The 27,809-nt window shown below is 53.6% G+C and overlaps 1 protein-coding gene across 2 annotated transcripts in view; it reads right to left on the bottom strand.

Moving 5' to 3' along the window:
• Positions 1 to 27,809, bottom strand: part of PXN (paxillin) — a 44,278-nt gene that overhangs the window by 9,031 nt on the left and 7,438 nt on the right. For both annotated transcript variants that reach the window (XM_081123492.1, XM_081123491.1), the window contains exons 2-6: positions 2,724 to 2,950; positions 2,307 to 2,422; positions 1,757 to 1,893; positions 1,442 to 1,643; positions 466 to 601 (exon numbers count right to left, since the gene is read on the bottom strand). In XM_081123492.1, coding sequence (XP_080979618.1) covers positions 466 to 601; positions 1,442 to 1,643; positions 1,757 to 1,893; positions 2,307 to 2,422; positions 2,724 to 2,950 — 818 coding nt within the window. The remainder of the gene's footprint in view (positions 1 to 465; positions 602 to 1,441; positions 1,644 to 1,756; positions 1,894 to 2,306; positions 2,423 to 2,723; positions 2,951 to 27,809) is intronic.

Below are 27,809 nucleotides of genomic sequence, written 5' to 3'. Positions count from 1 at the left end.
AGGAGGCCTGTGGATTCAGAAGCCAGAGGCAGAAAGAAAGAGGGCATGTTGAGGATAGACAGCGTGGGAGACGGGCTCCAGGGCAAATGACCTCTCAGGCACAAGATCCCCAGTTCTGCATGGCCCAGCAGAGAATGCCTTCCCCGGCCAAGAGCAGCCATCAACACAGGGCCCTTTGTTTCAGTCTCCTGATCCCGGCCCTGGGTGGCCGGGAGCTGGGAGCACCAGGGAGGAAGGAATGTCCCTGCTGAGCACTTCTCTGCCTTCACAGGCTTCGAGGCAGCTCAGTCCCCGCCGGCCTGGCCGAGCCCTCCCTCCCCCATATGCTGGCAAGGCCAGGGCACTGCGGGGTCCCTGGCTCAGGGCAAGGCACCCAAACGGAAGGGCCGAGTTCCAGCTACTCACACTGAGGAAGAGGGGGATGGGGGAGAGGTGGGGCAGGGAAGAAGAGGGGCTTTGGGGCACCTTAAAATCCGACAGGGAGGCCATCAGCTCATCCAGCTCCCTGGTGGCGGAGGAGGCCGAGATCCGTGTCTGCTGCTGGCTGGAGGTGACTCGCTGAGGGCTGCTCATCTCGCCCTGGTTCACAGTGATGGCAGGGCTGCGGGGCAGGCATGACATCAGCGGGAGCCCCAAGTCCAGCCCCATGCTCTCCCAGAGCAGCCTCCCCTCCTCAGGAGATGAACATGTCAGCTCTGACATTGGGGTCCCACCACCCCCGACTCCAGGGAAACCCACTAGCTCCCGATCTCTTCTGGGGGAGGGGGCTGCTGTCAACTAGGGGAACAGAGCTCTGAGGTGAGCCGACACGGGAGAAGGGAGGGCTGCTCAAATGGCAACTTTCCCAGGAAGGCGCCTCTATTCCTCCAGCTCGAGTTCAAGCTTGCCTGTGAAATAAGCCCGAGCACCATGGACGCCCCACGGCACTGTGTGTACAGGTGCAACTGCTGCAACGACACGGTCACACCAAGAGCTAACACTCAGAAAGCCTTCACCGTGCGCGTCGCCTGCGATGAGCCAGAAACCATCCATGTGCTTCACGTGTAGGACTGGGTCTACCCCTGCGGAGGCAGGTGGCCTCATCCCCATTATCCCACACCCCCTAACTCCATTTTAGAGATGGAAAAACTAAGGCTGGAGAGACACTTCGTAAGGGCAGGGCCAAGGTCTAAACCCCACTGTGCGGATCCAAAACCTGTGCTGACAGCCACTAAGCTACAGGCGCCCTCAGCATGCATGACGTCTATCTTTTCTGATGGATGGCGGCTCTCGGGAGGCAGGAACGGTGTCGGTGTGACTTATCACTATCCCTCCAGAGCCTGGTGCAGGGCCTGGCAGACACCAGGCACTTATGGACAAGGGGGCTAAATGGGCAGACAGTGGAGCACGGGCACTGACCGAGGAAGACCTCCCTGCCTGGGCGAGCCCAGTGGACACTCACACGGGGCTGGGCACAGAGCTCTCCAGCTCATCCAGGAGACTCTCCACACTGGGCCGAACGTCCTCCAGGCCCCGGGCCCCGTTCCGCTTGGGCTTCTCTTTCATCAGGGGCCCAGCTTTGACTCCCAGCAGGCTGTTACTCTCCGGGATGCCATAGTGAGGGCTCAGAGCCCCAGGCAAGGGGGGGCTTGAGTTGGTCTCATCTTGTGAGAGGGAAAGAGAAAGACTGCTCAACCCTGAGCCCTCTAGGGATATGGAAGGCCAGCGGGTAGGCCTGGGATTCTGGCAGGCCCCTGCCCCAGGGACGTGGTCCTACCTGCGGGGAAGCCCGGGGGGTTGTGCTGCACGGCATTCAGTTCCAGCAGCAGGCGGTCAAGTTCTGAAAGGTTGCTGCCCAGAGAGGAGCTCATCACGGTGGGTGAAGGCTCAGTCGACTTCTGCTTGTTGGGGAAGCTTTGAGAGACAAAGGGAAGACGACACTGAGAGATGTCACTCCCCAGCTTTGGCCACCCCCCGATTCCCCAGGAGAATAAAGGAAAGGGTACAAGGTCTCTTCCAGCAAGAAGACTGAGAGCGGGGAAGGGAAGTGGTAGGAGGAGGGACGGAGGAAGTCCTGCCTCTCAGTTCCTCAACTACAGCTGATTTAGTATGGAGATGGCAGCGATAAGGCCACCAGGCCAGTCGAGAGGCACTATGAGCTGGCTAGGAGCCTCGGGGCCTTTTTTGGTTTAGCCCAATGACCCAAGGCAGAACCCTCACGGGGCTGTGGCCATGCCCGACCCCTGGCCTCAGCTACCTCCAGCCTGGCCGGTGCCCAGGATTTCCGAGCAGGAGGGGAAGGTGAGCAGGCAGAGGGGGAGCAGTACCTGTAGACGTGCTCTTCCTCACCAGCCCGGGGACAGGCAGGGCCCACGCCGTCCTGGGGGATGGAGGCACTGGGCGTTTTGGCACTGGAGCCGTACACGGGCGGCAGGGACTGAGGCTGCAGGACGGAGAATGCTCAGAGCCTCCCCGGGGGGAGGAAAAGGAACAGTCCGAGTCACCCCCGGGAGGCTGCTGCTCACAGCCAGTCTCACAGGGAATTTCCACGCTCTGGCCGGAGACAGGTGATTAACACTTGGTCACTGCCCCCCTCACGTGGCGTCTGGTGGGGAGAGCTAGACGTTTCCCGGCCCCTCTCCCCTTTCCCTGAGCTCATTCCTCCCCTGGCTCCAGAAGCCGCTGCCGGGCAAGCTCCTTTAGCCCCAAAGCCTCTGGCAGCTTCAGGCCCTGTCCCCACTCACCTGCTGGTGGGTGAATCGAGAGGCGCTGGTCTGCCACTGGTCTAAGGGGTCAAGGAGCGCGCCATTGAGGGACTCACTGGACGGGGGCGGTGGGACAGGGGGTGGCACAGCTATCTCCTGGTATGTGTGGTTTCCAGTTGGGTAGGAGTAGGGAGTCTCCTCCGACAAGAACACGGGCCGTTTAGAGATGTGGGAGGTGGTGGACTCCAAGTCCTCTAGCAGGGCGTCTGCAGAGAGAAGGCGCAGGACGTACGTAGGTAAGAAGCGGGGATCCTGGGAACTAACTCTCCAGGGGCAGTGACGTCCCTGCCTACACCTGGGAGTTGAGGATATGAGCACCTGCCCCACCCATGGGAAGTACCTGCCCCACCCGTGGGAGAAATGACTAGCCTCAGGCGAGGAAGATACCAGCACAGCACAGCACAGCCTGGCTTAGAACCGGCTTCCAAAACGATCTCACCCCAGCCCCAGACTGAAGGTGCTCTGGAGGCTCCTAGGGCTGCCCTTGAGGCTCTCCTACCTCTGGGAGTCGGCACCTTCGTTCCCTCTGGACAGGGCTGTGTGACAGGCTGGCTGGCTGGCTGGGAGTCAGAAATGCCTGCCTAGAACTCGGTGCTCTGACTCCGCAGGGCAAGGCGGAGAGAATGGGTGGGAGGGGCCCCACGTCATGGGGAGGGGCCCCGGGGAGGAGCCTCGGGGAGGGGGAGGTCCCACTTAATTTTCAAGAGCTTAAGCTTTCTCAGCCCTCACAATGGAGGGGCCCCTGGGGTGGTACCTGTCTTCCTGACCAGCTAGAAGCAGAACCCCAGGCTCCTGGCTCCTTTCAGGCTATGGGGTGAGGTGTGTGGAGAGGTGGGGGCTGGGACCTGGCTGGTGCAGTGTTCCCTACCTCCCCGTGGGTGGGGTGGTGGTGGAGGGGGTGACAGGACTACTCCGTAGGCTGTTTCGGCGGAAGCCTGGCAAGCAGCCTGGCCCCAGAGGCTCCAGGGCCCCACTATTCTGCTTTTACCAGCAGCAAGGGAGCTGAGTCGGCCCTTGAGTGCAAGCTTCCATTACTCTGGCACCGGGCAGACAACAGGGGGGCCCTGGATCTCCCCAGTCTCCAGACAAGAAGAGCACAGCAGGAGGGGCAGAAGTAGGAACTGCTGATCTCGCCCCACCTCATCCCTCCCCTCCATGGACCTTCACCAGCCCCAGAGAGCCAGGCCTCACATGCCACACCCTCATTCCTGCCACACTCAGGGATTTGCTCACTCTCACCTCTCTGGTGACCTGCTGAGGACACACTCCCTGGCCCTTGGAATAAAATCATGAGAAAGCAGTGGCTGCATTATTGCCATTTAGCAGTGACAGGCACAGTGCTGGGCACTTTGCATTCATGGTCTCAGTTAACCCTCCTACTGTCCCATGAGGTGGAATTCGGATTCTTTTCTTACAGACAGGAAACCAGATTTGAGAGGTGGTGGGACCCATCCCCGATCACAAAGCCAGCGAGTGACAGGACCATCTGACTCTTCAGAAGCCCCAAAGCCCAAAATCCTGGCCTGCTATGATCACTAAATGATGCCATATTCAAACGGTACAACTTCCTGAAGGACAGGCCCAAGCTCTTAGGGCTGCCAGTCTGATCCCTCCTTGTGGCCCTGTCTTCAGCCCCACCCCGGCTCAGAGAAAGTAACAGGGAAGCAAGGCCCTCACCAGGGCCCTGGTCTGTGGGCCCACACCTCCCTGGTCTCTTTCCCCCAAGGCCAGCCATACCTACCCCTGGCTCCTACCCAGTGGTTCAGAGGGGAAGCCTGTTCCAAGGCCCAGGATCCCAGGCCCTGCAGCCCAGGACAGGGCTCCTGACTTCTGAGGAAGGTCAGTTCCTGCAGCCTCCTCCCACTCCAGGTCCCTTGGAAGAGATCTGGCTTCCTGTCTCTAACAAACCGGAACTAGACCAAGTCAGTGTGTGTCTAGGTAACAGCAGAAAAGGAACCAGTGTCCAGGGCCAATCCCAGCGGCCTCTCCACAGCCACACCTGCTCTGCTGGCTTCATGCAGAGTCCCCACTTCCTCTGGGCCCAGTCCAGCTAGGGTGGGGTTTCTCAGAGCCAGCTGGGAAACCCCACAGGGATCCCCGGAGCAGGGAACAAGTATAACCCCGAGGGGTAACAGGGGCAGCTGCCATGCTCCACCACCCACTACGTACCAGGAGCTTCGCCTGTGTCACCTCCCTCACAATGACACTAGTTCAGATGGTATAACTGAGGCTCAGAGGCGGAGTCACCACCTCACATGGCCAAAGCTAACTGAAGTGACACAGTAGGGCTATGAACTTGAGTTTCTTGGGCCCCAAACACTCAACAGAAGACAGATGGTTAACCTTCCCTCTCAAACCTTCTGAGTCAGGGATGCCACTGCCCTCTGCATCAAACACCCTCCCTTGTCACTCATGATATGACTCCCAGTCTGGCTTACTGGCTTATGGGCTAGATTCTCGTTTATGATTTCAATGGGCCCTTTCAACACGGATACATCTGTTGGTCAGAAGGCGCAGTCCCGGAGTACAGAGACAAAAGATCTTAGTCTCTGGAGTCTAGCCAGAGCTGAGTTCAAGTCCCAGCTGTTCTCTCCATTACCCATGGCCCCACGGCAAAATCACTTAGCTTCTCTGAGCCTCAGTTTCCTCAGTCAGCTGGGGCGGTTTACATGGGATAGACAGATGCTATAGTACATAGGGGAAGCGGCAACTATCAGATCTGATTTGCTTTGTGACATTCAGAAAAAGATCTTCCTCCAAGGAGATCAGGGTGGGATATAAAGTACTGACTTCTCCTAAGTCTCTTAATGGGCAGAATCTGGGCAAGACATGAAAAGAATGACCTTGAAGGGAAAAGCAAAGTAATAAAGCAACATTCAAAGTGAAACGCGTGTGGATGTCAGGGAGAAGGCACATCACTTTCCAAACTTCTGAAGGAGAGAGAGGAACCCCAGCGAGGACACACAGTCACAGGCTCTGCAGTGTAACTTCCTCCTCTCTCCACCCTTAGTCTCTGTTCAGTGACTAGACAGGGCTTGGTGTCACTGTCCCCCGAAACCCTCTACAAACACCTCAGGGAAGAGAGCCAGGAACATAGGAGGCAGCCACGGAGAACACTCTGACCACTACAGTGGATTCTGATGGGTGCGGGGGCCTGCTATCTCCCCAGGGCTCCAAGTGGTTACAGGCCAAAGTTTCCTCGCAAGTTCAGCAAACTCCTCCCCTGTTTGAGTAAACAGAGGTGGCCGAGGGAGGACTGCACGGGAGTCCACTTGCAGGCAGTGCCCCACAGGGAGGGGTCCCCGATTTTCAGCTACAGCTACTGCCTGGCACCCAGCTCTAAATGCCCTAGGGGTAGGCTCAGGTTCCTTCTACTCACACCCAAAAGAAGGTGACAGAGAAAACGGGGCCGACTGGAACACAGGGGCAGTAACGGAAGCAGTAGGGCTCGCTCCTTCAGGCTGAGGAAGGCCTCAAACTTCCTCAGCATCTCTCCAGGCCCGAGACCCTCCCAACAAGTCAGAGACACCAGCACTGCCCATCACATGGCAGAAGGAAGCTCTCCCTGGGGCATCCCAGCCCCTTTTTGGAAACCACCCTAGACTCTGAAAGCTTTTTGTTCCTCTGGGCCAGCTGAAGCACTTCCCTTCCAATGTATGTGTGGAGAGAGTGGTTCTCCTCTCCAAACTGGGGGCCAAGAGGGTAAAGGGCGCTGAGTGACAAGTCTCCAGCCTGGCAAAGGCCACTCAGCTACACCCTGGTGACGAAGGGGTGTAGACCTTCCACCACTTTCCGCCAGAGGGCACTATTGGTCCATGGGCTCCCTGACACTGGGGGTAACTGAAGGCAACCTCGCACAATTTCGAATTTCAGGTGGGGAAGGCCCTGAGCTTGGCCGATGCAAAGGTTAAGTTTCAATGCCGGGAAGCTCAGCTTAGCTGGAAGAACAGAGCAGGCTCCAAGGAGGAGCATGAGGCAGCCTGGGTGCCAAGCCTCCGGCCCTGCCTGGGGCACACTATCATTTGAAGGTGCGACCCAAGAGTGACACAGCCCACGGGCTCCAGAGATCCACAGGACGCACGCCCAAGTCCTGGCTGCCAGCTCCCCCTCTGCAAACGCACCACGGGCAGGTGGCACAGACATCATCTGGAGGCCGTGCCTGGGCTCAAGCAATCCTCAGAGCAGCAGCAGCTTCAGGCTGGAAGGACACCCTGGAGTAGGTGGCTGGGTAGCATGAGCACCAGAATCAGGCCTAGAGGAAGGGGCCTTACCCCGGCCCCAGCCAGTGAGCCATGGAGCATAATCCTGAGGATCTGTTGGGAGCCACTGGATCTGCAGCCCTGAGGGGGTTAAGTAAGACACAAGGGCTCGCTGCCCCTGGAGGGAGGGGACCCAGCAGCTGGTCTGTCCGCATTCCAGGGCCAAGCAGCCCAGGGGTGCAAGGCAGAGGAGGGAGCCCTGGAACCCCCTCATTCTCCTCCCATGATAGGGGATGCCCCCAGACTGTGGTTTGGGGGACTTAGGCTGACCCACTGACACATGGCACCCACTAAGTTAGAGAATTAATTATCTCTTTCCACCTTTAACCCCAACTAGTGTCTAAAAACAAGTCAGGGCTCTTTCACAAGACTGGCTTCTTCCTCCTACCTAAGCCCCAGCCACTTCTCAGTATGCGATAAAGACTATCAAGAGGCCTAGAGCTAACAGACACCAAGAGACTGAGATAAGGGGAGGGTGAGGGGGCGGGAGACTCTGAGCCATTCCGTCCTCCCAGGCTCTAAGCACACTAGCTGTCAGAGCTCGAAGGGGGGAGGGGGGCAGATTCTGAGTCACGAAGGCTCTGCTCAGTGGCAGAGTTGCCCAGCCAGGCTGCTCAACTGCTCTTTATGCCTCAGTTTTCCTGTCTGTCATATGGGAATTCTAGCCCCTTACTCAGAGAAATAAGGGTCACAAGAGAAAGTGGATACACAGTCCTGGAGCAGAGCATCCCCTCAGTACTTGGGAGATGCCAAGCAGACAGGTGCTCCCTCCCAGAGGGGTGGTTAGCGCTGGAGGGGAAAGAGAAAAACGCCTCCCCATCCCATCCCACTCCTGGGGGCAAAGGATGTTGCAATCCTCGGTCCATAGTTAGGGGCACCATTCTGGAGAAACCAAAGTCACCCTGGAGAAGTCTCCCCAACAGGTCTCCGCGGATGGGACAGGTAAATGTGGGGCATCATCGGGTACCAGAGTCCACACTGCCATACCTGCTCTGGTGCTGGGCCCCTTGACCCTTCTCCACCCAGCAGCCCCGGCAGAACTAGAAGAGACAGGGTCCCCTGGCCATGAGGAAGACCCCATCTCAACAGGCCTAGGAGAGGCCCACAGTGAGAACAAGGTATTTCCGAGACTCAGTCACTCACCTCTCTGCAGGCCAGTTTAACTCAGCTCTCACCGCCCCAGGCAGGGGGCGGCAAAGTTTCCTTAGGAGCTGACAGGCAGAAGGAAGGAGCACCAACGGCGCCCTGAGGGCTGCAACACAGGCGGCAAGGGGCTGCCAGACCACAAGGGCCTTCCCAACAGCCCAGGGCCAGCTGTCCGTCCCTGTCATTTAATACAAGACCCAGGCTCTCAGAGAAACGACATCAGCTCAGCAAGTCCCTTCCCCACAGGTCCTGGAGAGGCCCAGCCTTAGGCCTGCCTTGCTGGGCTCAGAACTCTGGGGAAGGGAGGTTTGGGGTCCCCCTGCTAAGTACCTGCTGGGCCTTAGTGGCCTCAAGTGTCAGAGGAGAAGCTGCTCAGCTTCCTTGCGGCTGCCTGAGCTCAGGGACAGAAGCAGTGAGCAGGGCTGGGTCTTTCCTAAGGAAGGAGCTATGTAAACAGCAAGACCAGCGCTGCGGATGGTCTCATCTCAGCCCCTTTCCTGAAACTCTTCCAGATTAGGAAGGAGAGCAGAACAAAAAGGCGGGTGTCCCCTCCCCCAGGCCTGAGCACATGAGCAGTTAGAGCAGAGGTAATCTAATCCGCAGCAGTGGGGTACTTTTGCTCAGTGAGTAACTCCCTAGGAATGGGGAGCTGGGTATATTTATCCTGATAACTGTCCTGGGAGGGAAAGGCAGATCTGTGACCAGTAAGGGCCAATCCACAAGTAGGCCAGATCTGCTCTCCCCCACCCAGCCTGGGGACCCGGGGCCTGGACACTGACTAGGAACTCAATCTCCTGGAGGGGCCCTCCCTGCCAATTTGGGTTCTTGTCAACTGTCTCCTCTCCAAGAGCTCAGCTCTAGAGAGCAGGAGCCTTGTCTTGCTTGCTCCACGCCATATCCCCAGCAGCTAGAATGAATGGCACCCTGACAGAGGGACCGTGAAGAGGAGGAGACAGGGAAGGCAGGAGCCACTAGTGAGCTGGCAAAACAGCCAGTGCAAGCCACAGCCAGGAGGCGATGATTGCGGGCCCAGCCTGCTGGGTACCTGTCAACAGGTCGTACCACCTCCCTGGGTCATCTTCTTTATCTGTAAAATGGGCAGAACCCAGTTTGTCCCCATGGCTGGTAGCAAGCTCTGAGGAGGAGATAATACAACTTCGGGTGAGATTTACAGGGGTGGGCAAAAGTAGGTTTACAGTTGTAATACAAATACAATAATTAATAATTAATAATAGTACAATAATAAACTCTGTGCTTCCTAAACTCACAACAGCAAACTTCCTTTTGCCAACCCCTGTAGATAGCACCTTTGAGCTCCTCAGAGTTTGTCTAAACCCAAGATATGGCTATCCCAGACAAAACTGCTCTCCCTAAGGAGCTGGGTAAGAACCGATCAACACTATAGTGTCATCTGAATATTTAATAACTGTGCCTGGAGGCTATGAAGACTCAGCCACCATTCTCCTTGGCTGACTCATGTCTCACTCAACGGGAACTGCCATTCTACTCTCACAGCCCTGAAGGAAGTGACACACTGGGGTGACACACAGGAAACCAGGGGAGAAGGCCCAGCTTTCCAATCTGCTGCCAGGGGAGGTGGGAGGAGGCCCGACTCTTCCCTGGGCTACTCACAGGCCATGGGAAGGTGGCTTCCTATCGCCAAGGAGCCTTCCTTGCAGGGCTGATACAACGTGAGTGTCCCAGCAAGCTGGCTTTCTTTCTTGGGTGCCTGGCTTGTGCCCAAGGTCACAGAGCACAAGTAACCAGAGACTCGAGAGAATAAAGGCAGAAAGGCAACTCCAGAGGTCACCCTGAGTGCCAGGCAGAAGCCCGACCATGCCAGGCCCCGTCTGTACCAGGCCCCTACCCTGGGGCCCCCACTGATCAGGTTTCCCAATCTAATGGGGTTCCAGGAGGTTAAGCAGCAGCAGGTGGGAGGAGCCACCCAGGTTTACCCTGCACACCTCCACCCCACACCCCACAGGCTCTGGAGCCGGTCTAGGCTGGCAGGACAGCAGTCTCTTTTCTATTGCAAATAACTCATCTACTGTCCAAGATCAGCAGGCCCCACCCTACCCCAGAAGTCCCAGAACACTGTGAACACATTTCATTGGTCAGATTTCATCTACCTCTTCAGGTCACCCAGAGACTCCAAATGGTTGAAGGTCAAGTCTAGGGCGCATCTCCAGGCCCATCCCACACACAGTTCCCTCAACGGATAAAGCACAGGTTTACATACAAAAAAGACAGAGAACCTAGAACCCAGTGGGCTCAAGTGCTGAAAATTTTCTCAGCTCTTGCAAATCCATCCAATCCAGTCCTGCAATCTGGGCTCCTCAAGGCAAGTCAGTCTGCTGCAGAGCAAGCAGGGTGGCTCCTTGAGCCTCTCACCCCAGCTAATCACCAACAGAGTTTTGGAGGGGCTCAGAAATGAGTCATCCTCCCTACAGAGACCGGAAAAGAAAGTTCAAAAGTTTGCCTGTTCCAGGAATGAGCTGAAGTCTTTTCGCGCTGTTTGTCAAGTTCATAGCACTAGTTACCCGCTCTTTGCCAGTCAGGTTCTGACCAACGAACACAGCCCGAGGTGGCCACAGAACCAGGCAGTGCTTCCTGTGCTCAGGCCCTCTCTTGCCTGCCTTTTCCGGCTCTCCAGCAGAACCCTTAATAGCCCCCACATTTCACTGTTCACCAAGTCACATCAATTCTTCCTTCATGGGGCCTCCCCCCTACTTCTTTCCTCCCTTTCTTTTCATAACACGCAGTCGAAACAACTTGGTTTGGCATCAGAATCCACGCTCCTTCTCTGATCCTTTAAACAGACACCAGCAGTCTGAACATCTTGGAAGCCTGACTTTGTTGTGTGCGTCCACACATCGCTCTCGCCTCTCCCACTAGAATGCAGGCCCTCTGTGGACGGGGACCTCCTTGCCCTCACTGGATCCCCAGCACAAACACCCTGTAGACCTCTCATTCAGAGAATGGATGTGTGCCAAGCAAGGAGGAGTCACAATACTCAGCCACTGACGGCCCTGGCTGCCTACAGGATAAGATAGGAACCCCTGGGGGTGGCACTCTGATCTGGAGCTTCTCAGAATATGGCCCAAACCTGACCTTTACTCGTTCCTCAGGCCCTCGCACAGCAGCCTGCCTCTCCAACCAAACTGGGCCCGTTTCCTTTCCCTGCTGTGTGCCTCTATTGGCAACACTGAATGTGCCCCCACCCCTACCCCATCTCCTACCCGGATATCCACACCCCCAGGGGACAGATGGAGCCCAGGGGCACAGGAACCACCTCGGGACGAACCCAGAATACCCTGTAAGTATCAAATTTACTCCGGAGTGAGTCACTTAAACCACTGCCTTAAATTAAAACAAGCAAGGCTAAATTTAATTGTTAAATTACAACAAGCAAGGTTATGGAGTCAAATGCGAAATGCAAATGGATTGTAAGATAAGAAGTGAGGCTTCAAAGAGACCTGCACATGCACTTGGGGACTTTGGTGAACGATTTTGAGCAGCACCACAAAGCCACCATTGTCCACATGAAAAGCCACCCCCGTCCATACCACAGATTTGGACGCTTTGGTGGCGTTGGGAACTGCGACACTAACATAGCTATATACCCTTCTGGCACCACAACCTGCATGGCAGTGTGGCAGAGTGGAAAAAACCCGCCTCCAAGTAGTGGGACAGACAGGTTCAAGTCCACCACTCACTAGCCTGGGTGGCAATTTACTAGACTAACTGGGCTTTCGTTTCTCAGACATCTCACAGAGCACACAATGAGTAATCAACGAAAAAGTGTTCGAAAGCCACCGTGAAGGCTGACAGCCTCCTCTGTCCTCTCACTGTGACACAGAGGAAACTCTGGGTAAATAAATACTGTCACTGATGTTCATCTCCCTTAAGGACAGGAGCAGGAGGAAGTAGAGCCAGGGACTGAGGCCAAAAATCCTGGGAGCTGTGTGACAGGCCCGTCACTAACTCAAGCCTCCTTGCTGAGCACACCACTGACCTCACCCCTCCCTGCCTCGGGTTCATTCCAAGTCCTTCTCAGAGAACATCAGCTAAGCCCAGAGGCCTCCAACCGAATCCCTAGCAAGGACAGAGACAAGAGAGAGAAGTGTCAGGGCTCCAGCGCCCCCCCACCCCCACCTTAGCTCTACTGCCTGCCTCCGGGAAGTCACAGCTGTCTGAGAGCCCTGTGGCTTTGAACCTGGAATCAGAACAATAGAAGGATCTGCCCACGCTCCAGGAAAGCTCTCAGCCTCTGCCCTCCTCGAGGAGCAAGCCCTGGAGAAAACAGCCTCTGGTCCTGCCACTGAGGCTTCAAGCCCAGCAGAGTGCTACAAAAGGACCCAAAGGCAGGGCTGTGTGGCCAGGAAGCTCAGACCGGGGAGGGGAGAAGACTGAAATAATCCTCACTGAGCATCTACCAGGATAGGATCCTGGCCGCACACCCCTATTTTACAAATAAGGCCCAAGGGTGTCCAATGAGCGAGCTCTGCAGGCAGGCGGGGTCCCCCACGAGGACAGATCTCCTGGCTGCAGAGCCTATCCACTCTCCTTCCATGACATCCACAAGGAGAGGCTGTCAACAGCAGTCCCTCCTTCTGCCTGTCACCACTCTCCAGCTTTCATAGCACCAGTCCCCAGAGTCCCTAGAGCAATCCGAAAAGACTGGCCACTGGGGTGATTTCCACCACTGCCTGGGGGGGGGGGGGGGGCCTTGTTCCCATCTCCCTCCTCTCTCCCCCTCCCTCTCTTCTTCACCCACAGCCTGAGGCAGGGTCCTGACCCACTGATGAGCCTCTAGTGGAGGCATGCAGAGCTCAAGAATTCAGAGAAGGCTGGAGCTCTGTGTTCTAGGCTAATTCACTGCCATACAGGTCAATTTACAGGAGTGTTTCCTTCCTGTGTCATACGGCCAGCGGCCTCGTCTGAGCAGCATGATGCAAGGTGGGGCTGGCACTGACCTTCACCCCCTCCTACTGCCAGGCAGCCTCCTTATGGGGACGAGGGAGGGGCCTGGGCACAGAGAGATCAGTGGCTCCTGGGCCCTCTCAGATACTGGCAGAGGAGACAGGCAGGCAGGCAGGGTTCCGCTGAAAGCGCCAGCTGAGCGAGGGACAAAGAGAATCTCGAGCCTGATGAGCAATAGTCAGCTGTGAGGTGTGCCAATGCCCATCCTTGGCTAACAATCACAAAGCACAGACATTTGTAACTCGTTTGCTTTTAATTTTAGGAAATGGGCTGAAGCAGGTTCCTGCCCCATGGCCATCAGCCCCACTCAAGGGCGTTCCAATGAGTTTTCTTGCGTGCAAGAGCTCGGAGGTGCACAGAACCCCAGGAAGAAGGTGTGCCCTCTGGAAGGATGGGCAAGGCATGATGCTTACCTGTCGTGAGTGTCACCTGTAGGGTATGTCACCACGGAACACAAGCTGGAACCACTATCTAAGCCAGTTAAGAGCTCTGAGAAGGGCAGACGGGAGAGGAAAAGAGCCAGGGCCAGCTGCCCTCTGCACTCCACAGTTGACCCTCCAATGACACCTTTGCTTCCCTAGAGGCATCTACACCACCCAGCCCTGGTCTTCTCGGCCTGGGCAAGACAAAGTTCTCTTGGGACCATGTGACAGTCGGTCGGCACCTCCTGAGAAAAGGGATGGTCTAGGAAGGGCCCATCGGATGCACAGGAACCCCAAGCCTCCTCCCAGTCCCTCCCGAGCTCCCCACGCTCATTTCCCCATACCGGCAGGGGGCAGGCCTGACTGACCTGACTGAGCCCTGGTAGGACAGTGTCGCTGATCTACAAAGGAGGGATGCCTATAGCCACTGTCCTGAGGGCAGAAATTTCTCCTGAAGCCCAGATCCTTGCCAACTCTCCACATGGGGAAACCGGTCTCTTCCTGGGCAGGGAGGGAGCAGATGGAGGCCGCAGTCCTCATGGCCTTGGCTAACCAGAGTCACACTCGGAAACCACAAGAGAAAAAAAGGAGGCAAGACAGACTTTCCTGAAACAAAACGCATCCAGAGAGACCTGGGCTGTCAGCCTCGCCCGCAGGGCTCACATAGAGGGACATCCTAGGGCAGAGGAGGAGCTGGCGCAAAGAGAACCAATCAGACCCTGTAGTCCACCTGCAAGATGCCCACCAACCCCACAGTGAGGCAGAGAGCGAAGCAGATGGTGAGCCTCGTGGAGAACTGAGTGGGTGGCCTATGCCCTGGGGCTCATGCGGCAGACAGGGTCCCCAGGCTCCAGCTTGGAGCGGCATGCTGTGGCGCGGGCCTCTCTCCACTGTGGCCAGTGGGTTACTCTAGGAGGCTGAGGGGGGAGGGGAGGTATCCAGCTCAGTTCTGATTTGGATTTTACTGGAGGAGACAACTGGGGCTCTGGGAATTCACCCCAGCAGAGCCAGGACAGATGGCAAGAGCAGTGCCCAGCCACAATGCCAAAAACATCACCGAGGGAGTCCCCAGGGCGCACACACAAAATATTCCCAAAATCTGTTAGCAAGTTAGATTTTGCGTAGTGGGGACTCCCTTCTAATAGAAGCAATGCTCAGAGGGGGAGATCTGGGTGACTTCACTGGACCCCGGTTTCTGCAGTGTCTGCACGGAATGATTTCTCACTCTGAGGGCCCAAGGAGGGCCACCAGGGGCAGGGCGCAGGCCAACCTAAGTCAGGAGCATTGGGCCCCATTCCTCGCACTCACGGCACCTGCTCTGTGCCTGGCGACGGACAGGACCAGAAATCCTGTGCTTCTGTCTCCGAACAAATGTACAGAAAATCAGGGAGCCTCGTGGTTAACTTGGCAGCCTCTGATCTGAACAGCACTGCCAGCTGGGGCTGGTGCCTCTCCTCCTGTCTATCTCTAAATCTAGGCAGGAAGTGATCACCAAGGAAGTTAGTGAGCTTATCAATTGTCACCAGCTCCTGCCCTCTCTGACACCACTCCTTTCTCCGTTTAAAAAGTGGAAGTCTCTGTCCCTGTCAACCGCTCGCTGCTGTGCCCCAAACTCTGATGTTTTCTTCCATGGGCACCGTCCCTTGAGAGGGGCGACCTGCAAAAAAAGGGGGTACCTGACCCCACTCCATTGTCTCACCCCACACCCAGGTGAGGCAGGAGCTGGCAAAGAGGAGTCGAATCTCACTGACCGTGAACAATGACTCCTGGGGACAGATTTCAAAACGCAGGCACAAAGAGCTGTCTCCGGCACTCTCCCCTGGCGGCCCGGTCCTCTGAGGGCAGATCCCAGGAGCCGCCTGCCACCCTCAGAGCCAAGGGCAGCTCAGTGTGGAGTGGCAGACAGCAGGAAGTGCCCGCGGCCTCTAGAGGTGCCCCCGGGGAGCCGGTGGCAGGGCCCGGACTGCTCGGCCCGTGAGCAGGGACAGTCAAGTGCACATCCTATCCTTCCTTCTGCCTGATTCCACAGTTCCTGAACGTCCCACCCTACTTATCCTTTTGGTGAAATAGGAATTGTAAATGGATATGGGTTGGACCAGAGAAATCTTCCAAGATTTGGTTCAGCAATGAACTCTGCTTCTCCCCCTTCCTCCTTCCAGAGGGGATTCTATGGGGGGGGAGGGGTAAGGGAGTTGACAGAGACTAGGAAAGAGGTCACCAGGCAGGGGTTAGCAGCGCAAGCCCTGCAGACTGACCCCACCCCCCACTCACAGACCTGTTTGTGTGGTCAGTCTTAACACATTGTATGCGGGAAATGTATTTATACATTTTACGTTGACTGGTAGTAGAGCGCGGGATAAAAACTACCCACAAACAATGTGTTAAGAAATCAAGGGTTTTCACACGAAAGCCAGGATCCCCGGCCTCCCAGGAGCAGTCAGACTGAAGAGCTAGTAATCCCGGTCTCCGTCCCTACAGGGCGACCACTGGCTGCAGCATGAAATCTAGAACCCTTTCTTTTCCGGCCCGCTTCAGCCATCCACAACCCCCGCCTGGCCTCAGGAGGCAGGTCCGTAATGTGGCATGGACTTGGTAGTTGAAATTGCTAGCACTGCACCTCTGAGCTCAGTCCCCTCATCTACAGTAACAGCCCCTTACATCACAGCGACATGGGGGGGGATTCCCAAGCCTCGCCCAAGCCACCTGCAGGAACAAGTAAGATATTGAACACAGAGCAGACCTGGCTGGCATAGCACAAGCACACGGTCCATACATATCAGTGCCCACCTCACCAGGTGACACCAAGTGACATCCCTGGGTGAGCAGGTGTAAAAGAGCACCGAGCAAAAACCACAAGCAACTGCAGAGAAAGTGCTCTGAAAGGTGTCAGCAGGCAGCCCAACTCTGCCACTCTGCCCCCCCAGCTCCATTTTGTTAATGTATCAGGACCGGATCGCGGGACTCTGCCCACAAGGAATGTGTGGGTAAAAAGCTGACAGGCTTGTGCAGGACCCAACCGAAACTGCTCTCTCTGCCCTGCTTCAAAGCCCTCCCCAAGTTCAAAGACTTGCCAAGCGGAAGCATCCAGAGGCCCCTGTGCCCGGGGCGTGGGGAGCTCAGTACACAAAGCCAATGGGAGGAAGGGTACGGCCGATGCTCCCAGGAAGTCCGGTCCAAAGGCCAACCTCCCAGTCCCACAGTGCCATCTGCTCTGACATCCAAGCTCTGAGGAAGGAGTCCAGCAAGTGGCCAGGGTAGTGCCTGCTGCACCTGTCCGTCTGAGGTCTCTAACTCCTAACTCGGCCAGAGGGGCCAGCCTTTGGGACAGCAGCAACACGGGCCACCCTGGACTTACTCCAGAGGCCCTGAGTGTCAGATGGACAAGCACCCGCTTGCACCTGGCCAAGCAATCCCCCTCCCTCTGCTGACTCAGTTGAGCTCCCCACCCATGGGTAAAAGGACTCTTCACCCCCCTTTCCGGAGCAAGAAAGGCAGACAGCAAAGGAACTCACTCAATCTTACACCACAGGCCTGACCCTGGCATCCACAGAGGACTCTCTAGGGGCTGTGTGGGCCGCCTGAAAGGTCACACAGAACAGTGTGCACATGTCCCTACAACACTGCTTTGGGAGACGGTCCATACTCTTCATGGTCCAAGGAGACTGGGAATCTGCTAAAGTGAAACCACTGCCCGGGACAGCAGCTAACAGTGGCCGCCCTGCACCTCTCAACTCACTGCTGAGCCCACTGGAGACACGTCTGATCACAGGGCTGAAGCGGGCTCATCTCTGCCTCGATCCCAGGTGACTGAAATTTCTGGAATGGGCCTTGCTGGGCACTGACCCAGGCAGCACACACACTCCTCTCCAGCAAAGCCACCACCGTGCACAATGCACAAAGCAGAGGGCACTGCCTCACTCGGGTATCCAAGGCCAACCTTGAAAAAGAGCGCAATGTCACATACCTGTCCCTGTCCCTATCCCACCTGCCGCTGCATCGTCTTTGCAGTGGCAGCCCCGATAGTACTCGGCACAGGCCCCCGATGGTGCTGGACACAGGGGAGATAAGGACAGTGTCTTCCCGGGGAAGCACTAGGCTGACTGTCATAAACTAGGCAGGGGGGAGGAAAGGATGGGCTTCAGGGCAGAGGACCAAGCAGAGGCAGAGGTGAGAAGTAGCCTGCGGACAGAGGGCGCCGGAGCTCAGGGTACAAGTCCCAGCTTGGTGCAAGAGGAGCCAAGGACCCAGGGCCTGCTGCGGAGCCTGGACTTACAAGGGCAAGCCCCAGGGAGCTGCGGGCCGGCCGGCAGGACCAGGCTTGCCTGTTAGATCTCTCGGGCAGCTTGTGCAGGAGAGACCGGGGGGGGGGGGGGGGGGCTCGGCCAGAGGAAAAGAGTCCCAGTGCTCTAAATAAAACCAGGTAAAATCAACAAGACCTGGTAACTGGGTGGCTGTGGAGAAAGAGGGAGGAGTGCGGGATGCCTCCCACGTTTGTTTCCTGGGTGGACACTCAACCACTCAGCACCAGATGAGACAGGAAGGGGAGCAGGGAAGGAAAGAAGGCGCATGGGAGGGTCTGGGCGACAAGGGCAGCGACCGAGGTCAGGCGGAGCCACAGGGCTACACAAGCCAGAGCCTGCTTTTCTTTTCCATGGCCACATCACCATGACTCTCTCAGGGGCCCAGAAAGCAGAGGTTTGGGAAAGATAGAGGGTTGCCACTCCAGCCTGCTAGTTCTCCCAGCCCGGCCTTGGGAGAGCTGTAAACTGCATGCTGTCAACTCCAGGAATTCTCAGAGTGCCCTCCAGCTAGGTGCTAAAGTCCACCCATCCCCCCAGAAGAGGGGTTAGGCCAAGCTCATTATCAAAGGAACCAGGTTTTTCCTGCGGGGGGTGGGGGGCAGGACACAATCTCAGGCCCCAAACTCTGCAAATGCCCTTCAGAACTAGCCCAGGGTCCCAGCCCCACTGGGCCCAGGAAGAGTTTGCTCAGATGGAGCTCAACATCTGACTGGAGGCTAACAGAAGCCCCAGAGGCTGGCTCCACTTCAGCCGTCACACCAAAGCCACCCCAAAAGGTCATTCTACTGCGGAAGCAAAGGCTAACCACTGTCCTAGGCCTTGGGGCTCAAGCTGAGTTTAATTGTAAAATGCAGCTGGGAGGACACAAGGTAACAAATCGTAGCCAATGAACTTAGCACACACACACACAAGCCCCCTCCCTCCTGGCAGCTGCACATGCCTTTCCCTCTGCCTAGACCACCCTCCTGTCTTCTTTTTTTTAAATATGTCTTTATTGATTTCAGCGAGAGGAAGGGGGAGAGAGAGAGAGAGAAACATCAATGATGAGAGTCGCTGATCGGCTGCCTCCTGCATGCTCCCTGCGGGGGATCCAGCCCGCAACCCCAGCATGTGCCCTGACCGGGAATCAAACCACTATCTCCTGGATCCCAGGTCAATGCTCTACCGCTGAGCCACGCCCGGCCGGGCCCTCTGTCTTCTTTACCAGGACAAATCCTTTCTTATCCCCTGAGACTCATCGCAGTTTAGTTTCCTCTCCTGCACCATAGGATAAAAAGGGAATGTGTCGTTTTTATGTTGGGACGTCTTCTGTAAGAGAATCCCAAATCTTAGTAGGGAAATCCTTATTAACTATATAAAGGATGAAAGTTTAGAGTTTCTTCTAAGTGTCAAGATTCTAATTAAGATGCACAACAGAGAGTCAGTTTAGGATACCATTTTCTCCAGGAAGCCCTCCCTGACCACATTCCCTGCCCAGGGTTCAAGCCCCCTCTTCTTTGAGTTCCCAAAGTACGGTGCACTTCCTCTGAGAGCACATTTCAAACTGGTTAAGACCTGTCTGCCTAAGTGCCTATGTCCCACCAGCCTGTGACAGCTCACCAAGGGTGGGGAGTGCGGCTTTATTATCCATCCTCCCCTCCTCGGACCTAACACATGCTCTGTGGACAACTCCTGAATGCATGACTCCGCTGAACGCATGTGCTACGGAGATCTGCCCCACCACTTCAGCCCATGCCACCTCTGGTCTCCGTGAGTGCTCACCACACGCAAACCACAATTGGGGACAGCAACACATGTGCACCAATGGGGCCCAAGCCATCCCGACTCTTCTAACTCAGGAAATCCCCCGCTGCTGTGATCTAATTTCCACCACCCCTCCCCAGCCTGCAGCACTCCTAGCCTAAAAAAAAAAAAAAATCAAAGGAACACTCCACAAGATTTGTGGCCATAGCATAGCAGCCCCTTGTGGGTCCTTAAGGTTTAAACTCACTGTGTGGCCTGTCTGGCTTCCTCTGTGGGTGGGGGAGGGCGAGTCAGTGAGGTGGGCTAGGCCCACGGGAGTGAGGCAGCTGGGAGGGAGCCCGGGGCCCAGGCAGAGTCAGGACCTGGGACTGGGTGGCACTTGCACTTGGTGCTGAAGGAGGCGGCAGAGGAGAGACGTTAGCAAAAAAGCAGCAGGGAGAATGGCAAGCCGGGTGTGGTGTCTCCTGCCATGTCATCCGGTCACACCTCCCCGCATGGGGCAGAGAAGACAGGAGAAGCGAGCTGGAAGGTGCGGATTTTTCTGAACCATGCGTCACTGGAATGTGTTAGCGACACCAGCCGGGGGCTCCACAGCTGGGAGTGGCTGATAGCATCGTCGATTATCACGACCGAGCCGCAGATGAGACAGACCGAACCACAAAGCAAGCACTGAAGATCAGTGATGCTGAGGGAAGCTCCGGGGGCTGGAAAAACTAGCCAGGGAAAGAGAGAGGAAGATGAGACTTTGGAAGAGAAACTGAAAGGGAGAGGTAGGGGGAAAAATAATATTTTGTAAACTTTTTTGTTCATTTCTTTAGACTTCAAAAGGCTCTTTTTACGAAACAACAAAGAGTGCCAGAAATAGTAAATTTGTGGGTAAATATAAAAGACTAAAAACGGAGTGTGGTTTTACAATACACACAGACATAAAATTTATAACCACAATGACAAAGGACTGGAGGGGGAAATGCAAATACAGTGGAACCTCAGTTCTCAAACTTAATCTGTTCCGGAAGGCTGTTCGAGAATAAGTGATTTGTTTGAAAACTGAATCATTTTTTCCCATTAGAAATAATGTAAATTGAATTAATCTGTCCAGACCCCCAAATGAGTCCCTGTTTTAACCTTTCTCAATTGCCTGTGATCACTGTTCCATGAGCACTTTCACACTCTTGATGGCCTCTTTATGTTTTGAAATTGTGCTAATCGTGGGTTTGGCCGTGCCATACTCGGTAGCCAGATCACACACACAAACACCTCTATCACACTCGGCAATTATTTATTTTTTAAGCTCTATTGTTCTCACAACTTTCCTTTTCACTTTGCTGCTATCTATCACCAACTTTCTTACGACCCATGGTGACTTACTGTACATAGAAACACGAAAATATTCACAGCGCAATTTCCTGAGATGTTAACAACGCAAGCGTTAGCGGTTCACTGACTCATAGTCACACATTCTCTCCATTGTTTGTCACCTTGAGAGACTTGTGACTGATCACACAGCACGAAAGGGCTGTCGGGTAGAGAACCAAAGGTTTGTTCGACAACCAAGATGTTTTTTCTGTGAACAACCTGGTCGAGAATCGAATTGTTCAAGATGGAAGATGTTGGAGAACTGAGGTTTGACTGGATTCTGTTGTAGGGTTCTTAGGTAATATGTGAAATAGTACAATATGATTTGAAGACAGACTATGATAAATTAAACCCATAAACCATACAGCAACCACTTGGGGGGTGGTGAACACACAATACAATATACAGAAGACATATTACAGAATTGTACACCTGGAACCTATAAAATTTTATTAACCAATGTCACCCCAATAAATTCAATTAAAAAAATCAACACCCCATACAGCAACCACTAAAAAAGGTAAAAACCAATGAAGTATAGCTAAATAAGCCAATGGTGGAGATAAAATGGAATCCTAAAAAAATATTTAATAAATCCAAAAGAAAGCAGGGGTGGGGGGAAAGAAGCAGTGGAACAAATAGAAAAAAAATTTTAAGATGGTAGACACACTCAATCATACTGATAATGACTCTAAATGTTAGAAGGTCTGTATCTCCAATTAAAAGGAATAGATTGTCAGGCTGGATAAAAATGCAAGATTCAATATATGCTGTCTACAGGAAACACTTTAAATATAAAGACACAGATAGTTTCTACTGGTTTGATTTGTGTAAAACGAAGAAGGAAAATAGACCACGCTAACACTAGTATCAAGAAAGTTGGAGTAGTTCTGTTAATATCAGACAAGACAGACTTCGACAGGAATATTACCAGAGATACAGAGGGACATTTCATAATGATAAAAAGGTCAAGACGGCCCAGGCCAGGTAGCTCAGTTGATTAGAGCGTCGTCCCAATGCACCAAGGTTAGGGTTCGATCCCTGGTCAGGGCACACACAAGAATCAACCAATGAATGCAGGAATCAGTGTAACGACAAATCGACGTTTCTCTCTCTCTCTCTCCTCAGCATGTAAATAAATAAATAAGTAAATAAAAAATGTTAAAAGGGTAACACAAGTGAGGCACCTAGAACAGTGCCTAGCACAGAGTAAATTATATAATGATGGCAATTATTATTCCAATTATGTAAATATATATAAATATATATGCACTGGAAAAAACCATACAGAAATACTTAAAATATTAATTGTGGTTATAACTGGATGATTATCTCTAAGAGTTTCTTATTATTTCCTTCTTTGTATACCTCTGTAGTTTTCAAATTTTCTACAATGAACATGTATAACATTGATAATCAGTAAAAACAAAAAAGTTAACTATTAGCCCAGCCGCCGTGGCTCAGTGGTTGAGCGTTGACCTGAGGTTGGATTCCTGGTCAGGGCACAGGCCCGGGTTTCAGCCTCGATCCCCAGTAGGGGGCGTGTAGGAGGCAGCTGATCGATGACTCATCACTGACGTTTCTCTCTCTCCCTCTCCCTTCCTCTCTCTGAAATCAATAAAAACATATATTTTTTAAAAAGTTAACTATCAAAAGGAACATGAATATAATTAGTCCTTTCAACAGACATTTATAATATAGAAAAACCAACTTTAAAAACAATGAAAAGATGTAAACCCAAAAGAACTGAAAACAGGTGTTCAAATAAATGTTTGAACATGAATGTCCACAGCAGCACTGGTCTCAGATAGCCAAAAGGTAGAAACAACCCAAATGTCCACCAACAGATGGCCGGATAAGCAAAATGTGGTCCCTCCCTATAATGGAATATTATGCAGCCACATAAAAGGAATGAAATACTGACACACGCTACAATGTGGATGAATCTTGAAAACATTATGCTAACGGAAAAAAGCCAGTCACAGAAGTCCATGTGTTGTATGATTCCATTTATATACAATGTCCCAAAATAGGCAAATCCATAGAGACAGAGAGCTGATTAGTGGCCGCCAGGGCCCGGAAGAAGCATTAGGGTAAAGACACTGCTTACTGGGTACAGGGTCTTCTTTGGTGGTGATGAAAACGTTCTGGAACTAGACGGAGGCGTTGGCTGCACAGATTGTGAATGTACTAAATGCCACTGAATTGTACACTTTAAAATGATTCGTTGTATGTTATGTGAATCTCATCTTAGTTAAAACAATGAAGGATACGCATATCATATGCATGCTTCTATGTTTATAAATGTTTAACAAATGGTTGGAAAAGATACACACAGAACTATTAACAATAGTTACCCCTCCGTGGGGGAAGGAAGAAAGGACTTTCACTTGTCTTTATTTTTCTTCTCCTTAAACTAAGCATTATCTTCTTTGACAAAGACTTTAACAAAAGTAAATAGTATCAGATACAAAATGACATGAAAAGGTCTCTAGGGGAAGGGAAAAACAAGGCTCGAGGCTACACTGTAGCAGATGTGTAGTTCTAGAAATGAGGAAAACTATGACCCCAGGTATTCCCCCAAAAGGGCTAGAAAGAGCCCGGCTGGCGTGGCTCAGCGGTTGAGCATTGACCTAGGATCCAGGAGATCGCGGTTCAATCCTGGTCAGGGCACATGCCTGGGCTGTGGGCTCAATCCCCAGTCGGGGACATGCAGGAGGCAACCAACCAATGATGACTCTCTCATCAATGATGTTTCTATCTCTCTTGCTCCCTCCCCCTCCCTCTCTTCAAAATCAATAAAGATATATTAAAAAGTGCTCAATACTGAACCACAACCGGCTGGGCAAAGATATATATATTTTTAAAAAGGGGCTAGAAAGAGGAAAAGCACAGGCCTGCTCTGCTACTATAAGTGCTTTCTCCTCAGAGGGCCTCAGTTTGTCCATCAGCTAAACAGGTGAGTGAGTAGAACCTCATAAGTGATTTCCAAATGTTTTTACATTTTTTATTTTCATATTTTAAAAAAGCCTCAAAACCCCTTTTGCCACTGTAACCTTCAATGGAAGCCAATATATAAACAGAGAAAAAGTGAGCAGCTCTGACTGAAGAAGGTGATGGTTGGAGACCCCCCCCCCATCCCAAGCAGAACCACAGAGAAGGGAGTGTTGTTGACTGATCACATCCAAAAGGATATTTGGAGGAAAAATCTCCCCAGCAGGAGCAAGGAGAAGAGAAAGAGCAGAGCTGAGGTGAAGCTCAAGCCAGTGACACCAAAAGGAGCTGCTACCAGCAATGCCATTAATAGCCAGTGACCAGGCAGCCCGGGGTCCCAGGGGCAGGCGGACTGTGACAGCCCAGGCCCCCACACCTCTGTAGAGGTCAGGCAGATAACCGGCCCAGGTCAGTGTTCCTGCTGTTCTAGGGACACAAACAGGATGTTTGGTAGCAAAGGACTAAAAGTGACCACAGGAAACGATGACAACCACCTCCAGGTAATATGCCTCCCCCCCAGCTTGCTTCCGGTGTGGCTATCTCAGCAGCCCAGGCAAAGAGAGTTCAAGTGCTGACTCCCAAAGAGAAAGAAGGGGCAGGGATTCATGGAAAGTTCAGGACACAGCAGACGTGGCCATCTGAGGTGGTAACGAGCCACCCCAACAGTCACCTCGCCCCGAAGACACAGCTTGGCTGACGGGAGAGGTGAGGAAACTGCACAGCCACTCGTGAGCACAGAGAACTTTTCAAGATGGGCAGCACATGACCGAGTGAGCCCAGGGGGGCAACCTGGTCGGGTCTCCAAGGCAGGGGCCACAGCCACTCCTCACACCCACCTCAAGGAGCCAGCCCGACTCAACTGTCCTGGAGCTCCCCAGTGATGAGAAAGCACCCGGAGGGACAGCCGAGCCAGGAGTCTATGGGGGGAAATGGCAAATCCAGAGGAAGCCAAGGGAAGGCCGCGGGACACTCCCATTTCCACCTAAGGAAGAGGAATGTTTCTGGAAACAGTGAAGAAAAGCCTGGCCAGGACTCTGTGAGCCAATTCAAACCCCCATCGGGGGCCCTGGCTGGGTAGCTCTTGGTTGGAGCATTGTCCTGATGAGCCAGTGTCGTGGGTTTGGTCCCTGGACAGGGCAATGAATGCATGGATGGGTGGAACAACAAACCAATGTTGTTGTCTCTCTAAAATCAATCAAAAAATAAAATTTTTTGAAAAAACACACAACAGGACCCAACAGATCGACTGCCCCTAAGAGGGTACAGAGGTGGCAGGGCAGCCCATCACTGGGTGAGCTTCTAGCTAATGGCTGTGCCCACTCAACTGACAAAAAACACAGTTCTTGGTCCAGAAAACCAGTCTCTCCCTTTCCCTACTGCTGCTAAGGGCCTCCCTGCCTAGACCCACCCTGTGAGGCTTCACAGATGTCGCGGCACAGCCTTCACGACCTACCTGGACCCCAGGAGGCCCAAGGGTCTGGGAGAAGCGGAGGTGCACTGAAGCAGACCCTGGGGCGGCCCTCTGCGGAAGCTCCAACGTTAGTGTTAGATAAGCGATTAGTACAAACCAAGCCACTGAACCACCTCCTCCCCCCACCACTTCCTCCACAAAGCCACCAAAGAGACTCAGGGGAACTGAAACGGCACAAAACCAAAACCCAATTGACATTCCCGGCCCTGGGGTATGACCGTGTCACCTGCAGATCAGAGCCCGGACACTCTCTACCCCACGGGGCCATCGAGAGTCCCCAAGTCACATCCTTCCGGGAGATAACCGAGGTCAGATTCCGTCCCCAGGCCCAGCTGAATGGCCAACCGGGTTCACGTGCATTAAACGCCCACCACCAACGTCACAGCAAACACGAGCAGCAGGTTCGTGGAGAGGCGAGGTGACAGCGAAAGCCACACTCCCAAGAGCAATACCTAGATGACTCCAAGGAAGGTGAATAATGATCACCGTTACCCTTTACCGAGCACCTTGAAGCATTTCAGGAAATGCACCTGTTTCACAGATCAGGGGACTGAGTCTCGGGGTGTAAGGCGATCTGCCAAGGTCACAGCAAGGGGCAGCATTGATACAGACCCGGGGGTGGCTGGCAGCGGGCACCATGCTGCTTGCCCACCCACCTGGAACCCAGAGGGTTTCTCGCTCAGATTCTGCAGGGGAGGAGGTGGTTTGCCGGAGGTTAGGCATCATAGTAGATGCCCCCAGTTCATACTCATTTCATCATCAACCACCATCCGCTATTTACTTTCGCAACTGCAGAAAGAATGGAGCCATACTTGGGGGTAAGAGACACTCAAAGGCAGATAAGATCCCTATCTTCAAGGGGCTTACAGGGCTGGGAGAGACAAAAGGAAAGAAGCCCGATTTATATAAATCTGTGAAGTTTTACTGAGATTGGGGGTTTTAACTGGAAAAAGTCTTCTGCAGGAGGAGGCTGCAGCTGAGATCCTAAAGGTGGAGGGTGAAGGGAGACGGGCGGGGAAGGAAGCTACTGTCTGCAACATGAACAGAAATCCGGACTCCAGGCAGAGGGAAGCGCTTGGAGCCGTCAGAAGTCAAACCTAAATTTGCAGGATATAGTTCACGAAATTCCCAGACTTGGCAACTGTGTGTTTGCTGTAAATACAGGGCAAGAGGAGAGCATTCTTAGAACCTCCCAAACCAGGGCCAAGTGGGAATATGCTCCAGGCAGCTGGGCCCTCTGCAGGCAACAGCGAGCCAATGCGAGGGCTGGGACCATGCAGGTCCACGGTGGAGCCAACTCTGACTTTTCAAAAGAAACGACATGGATTTTGAAGGTGCAATCTCCTAATGCTTTACATGTTGACAAGTGCCTGGCCGGTGTGGCTCAGCGGCTGAGCATTGACCTAGGATCCAGGAGGTCGCCGGTCAACTACCACTCAGGGCACATGCTCAGGTTTCGGGATCGATCCCCAGCAGGGGGAGTGCAGGAGGCAGCCGATCGATGACTCTTTCATCATTGATGTTTCTCTCTCTCTCCCTCTCCCTTCCTCTCTCTAAAATCAATAAAGGCTTATTTTTTAAAAAAATAAATAAATGTTGACAACTAATTTGGAATATTTTTAAATACCCTGAAGGCCAAGCAACATGGGTCTGCAGGCCAAACCCAACCTGGGACTTCCCTTCTCTGCCAAAAAGTGTCCTGTATGAAGAACCAAAAAACGAACGGCTTGGATGCTACAAGACCTAAGGTCAAGTTCTTGCAACATTATATGTGGTGACAGTGGGCGTGTTCCCTTCCTCTGAGTCCCCTGGGTTTCAGTTTTCCTTCCTCTTCTGTAAAACGGGGAAAATTGCCATCTGCCCCAAGAGGTTGTTGTCGGAATCACACAAGAAAAGGACAAAGCATGTGAAAAAGCTGCTTAAACCTGGACGTGTCCATAGGTTCACACAGGCCAAGGACGAGGGGGACAGCAGCCGAGGGAGCAGACAATGGCCGAGGCCACCGGGAGAGAGTGAGAAGGAAATGAGCTGGGTCTTTGCTGGCGTGCAGACCGGAAGAATCTGGACAATAGCATCCACGTCAGGGGTGGAAATATCAACTTAGGAGTCGCAAATATACAGTATGACAAGAGGTCACGCAAGTCGGCAAATTGACCCAGGTGCCTGGGAGAGAAACAGGGAGCCCAGGGAAAGCTTTGGGAAAACGCAAAAGAGCCCGGCTGGCGCGGCTGAGGGGTTGAGTGTCACCCATGAACCGGGAGGTCACACAGTTCGATTCCCGGTCAGGGCACAGGCCAGGTTTTTGGGCTCGACTCTCAATTCTCATCACTGATGTTTCTATCTTTCTCTCCCCCTCTCCCTTCCCCCCTCTCTGAAATCAATTAAAAAAA

The sequence above is a fragment of the Miniopterus schreibersii genome (genome assembly GCF_964146895.1).
Source record: "Miniopterus schreibersii genome assembly, chromosome: 20".
NCBI classification, from domain to species: Eukaryota; Metazoa; Chordata; class Mammalia; order Chiroptera; family Miniopteridae; genus Miniopterus; species Miniopterus schreibersii.
The sequence above is the reverse complement of the archived record's forward strand: the minus strand, read 5'-3'. Positions and strand labels throughout refer to the sequence as shown.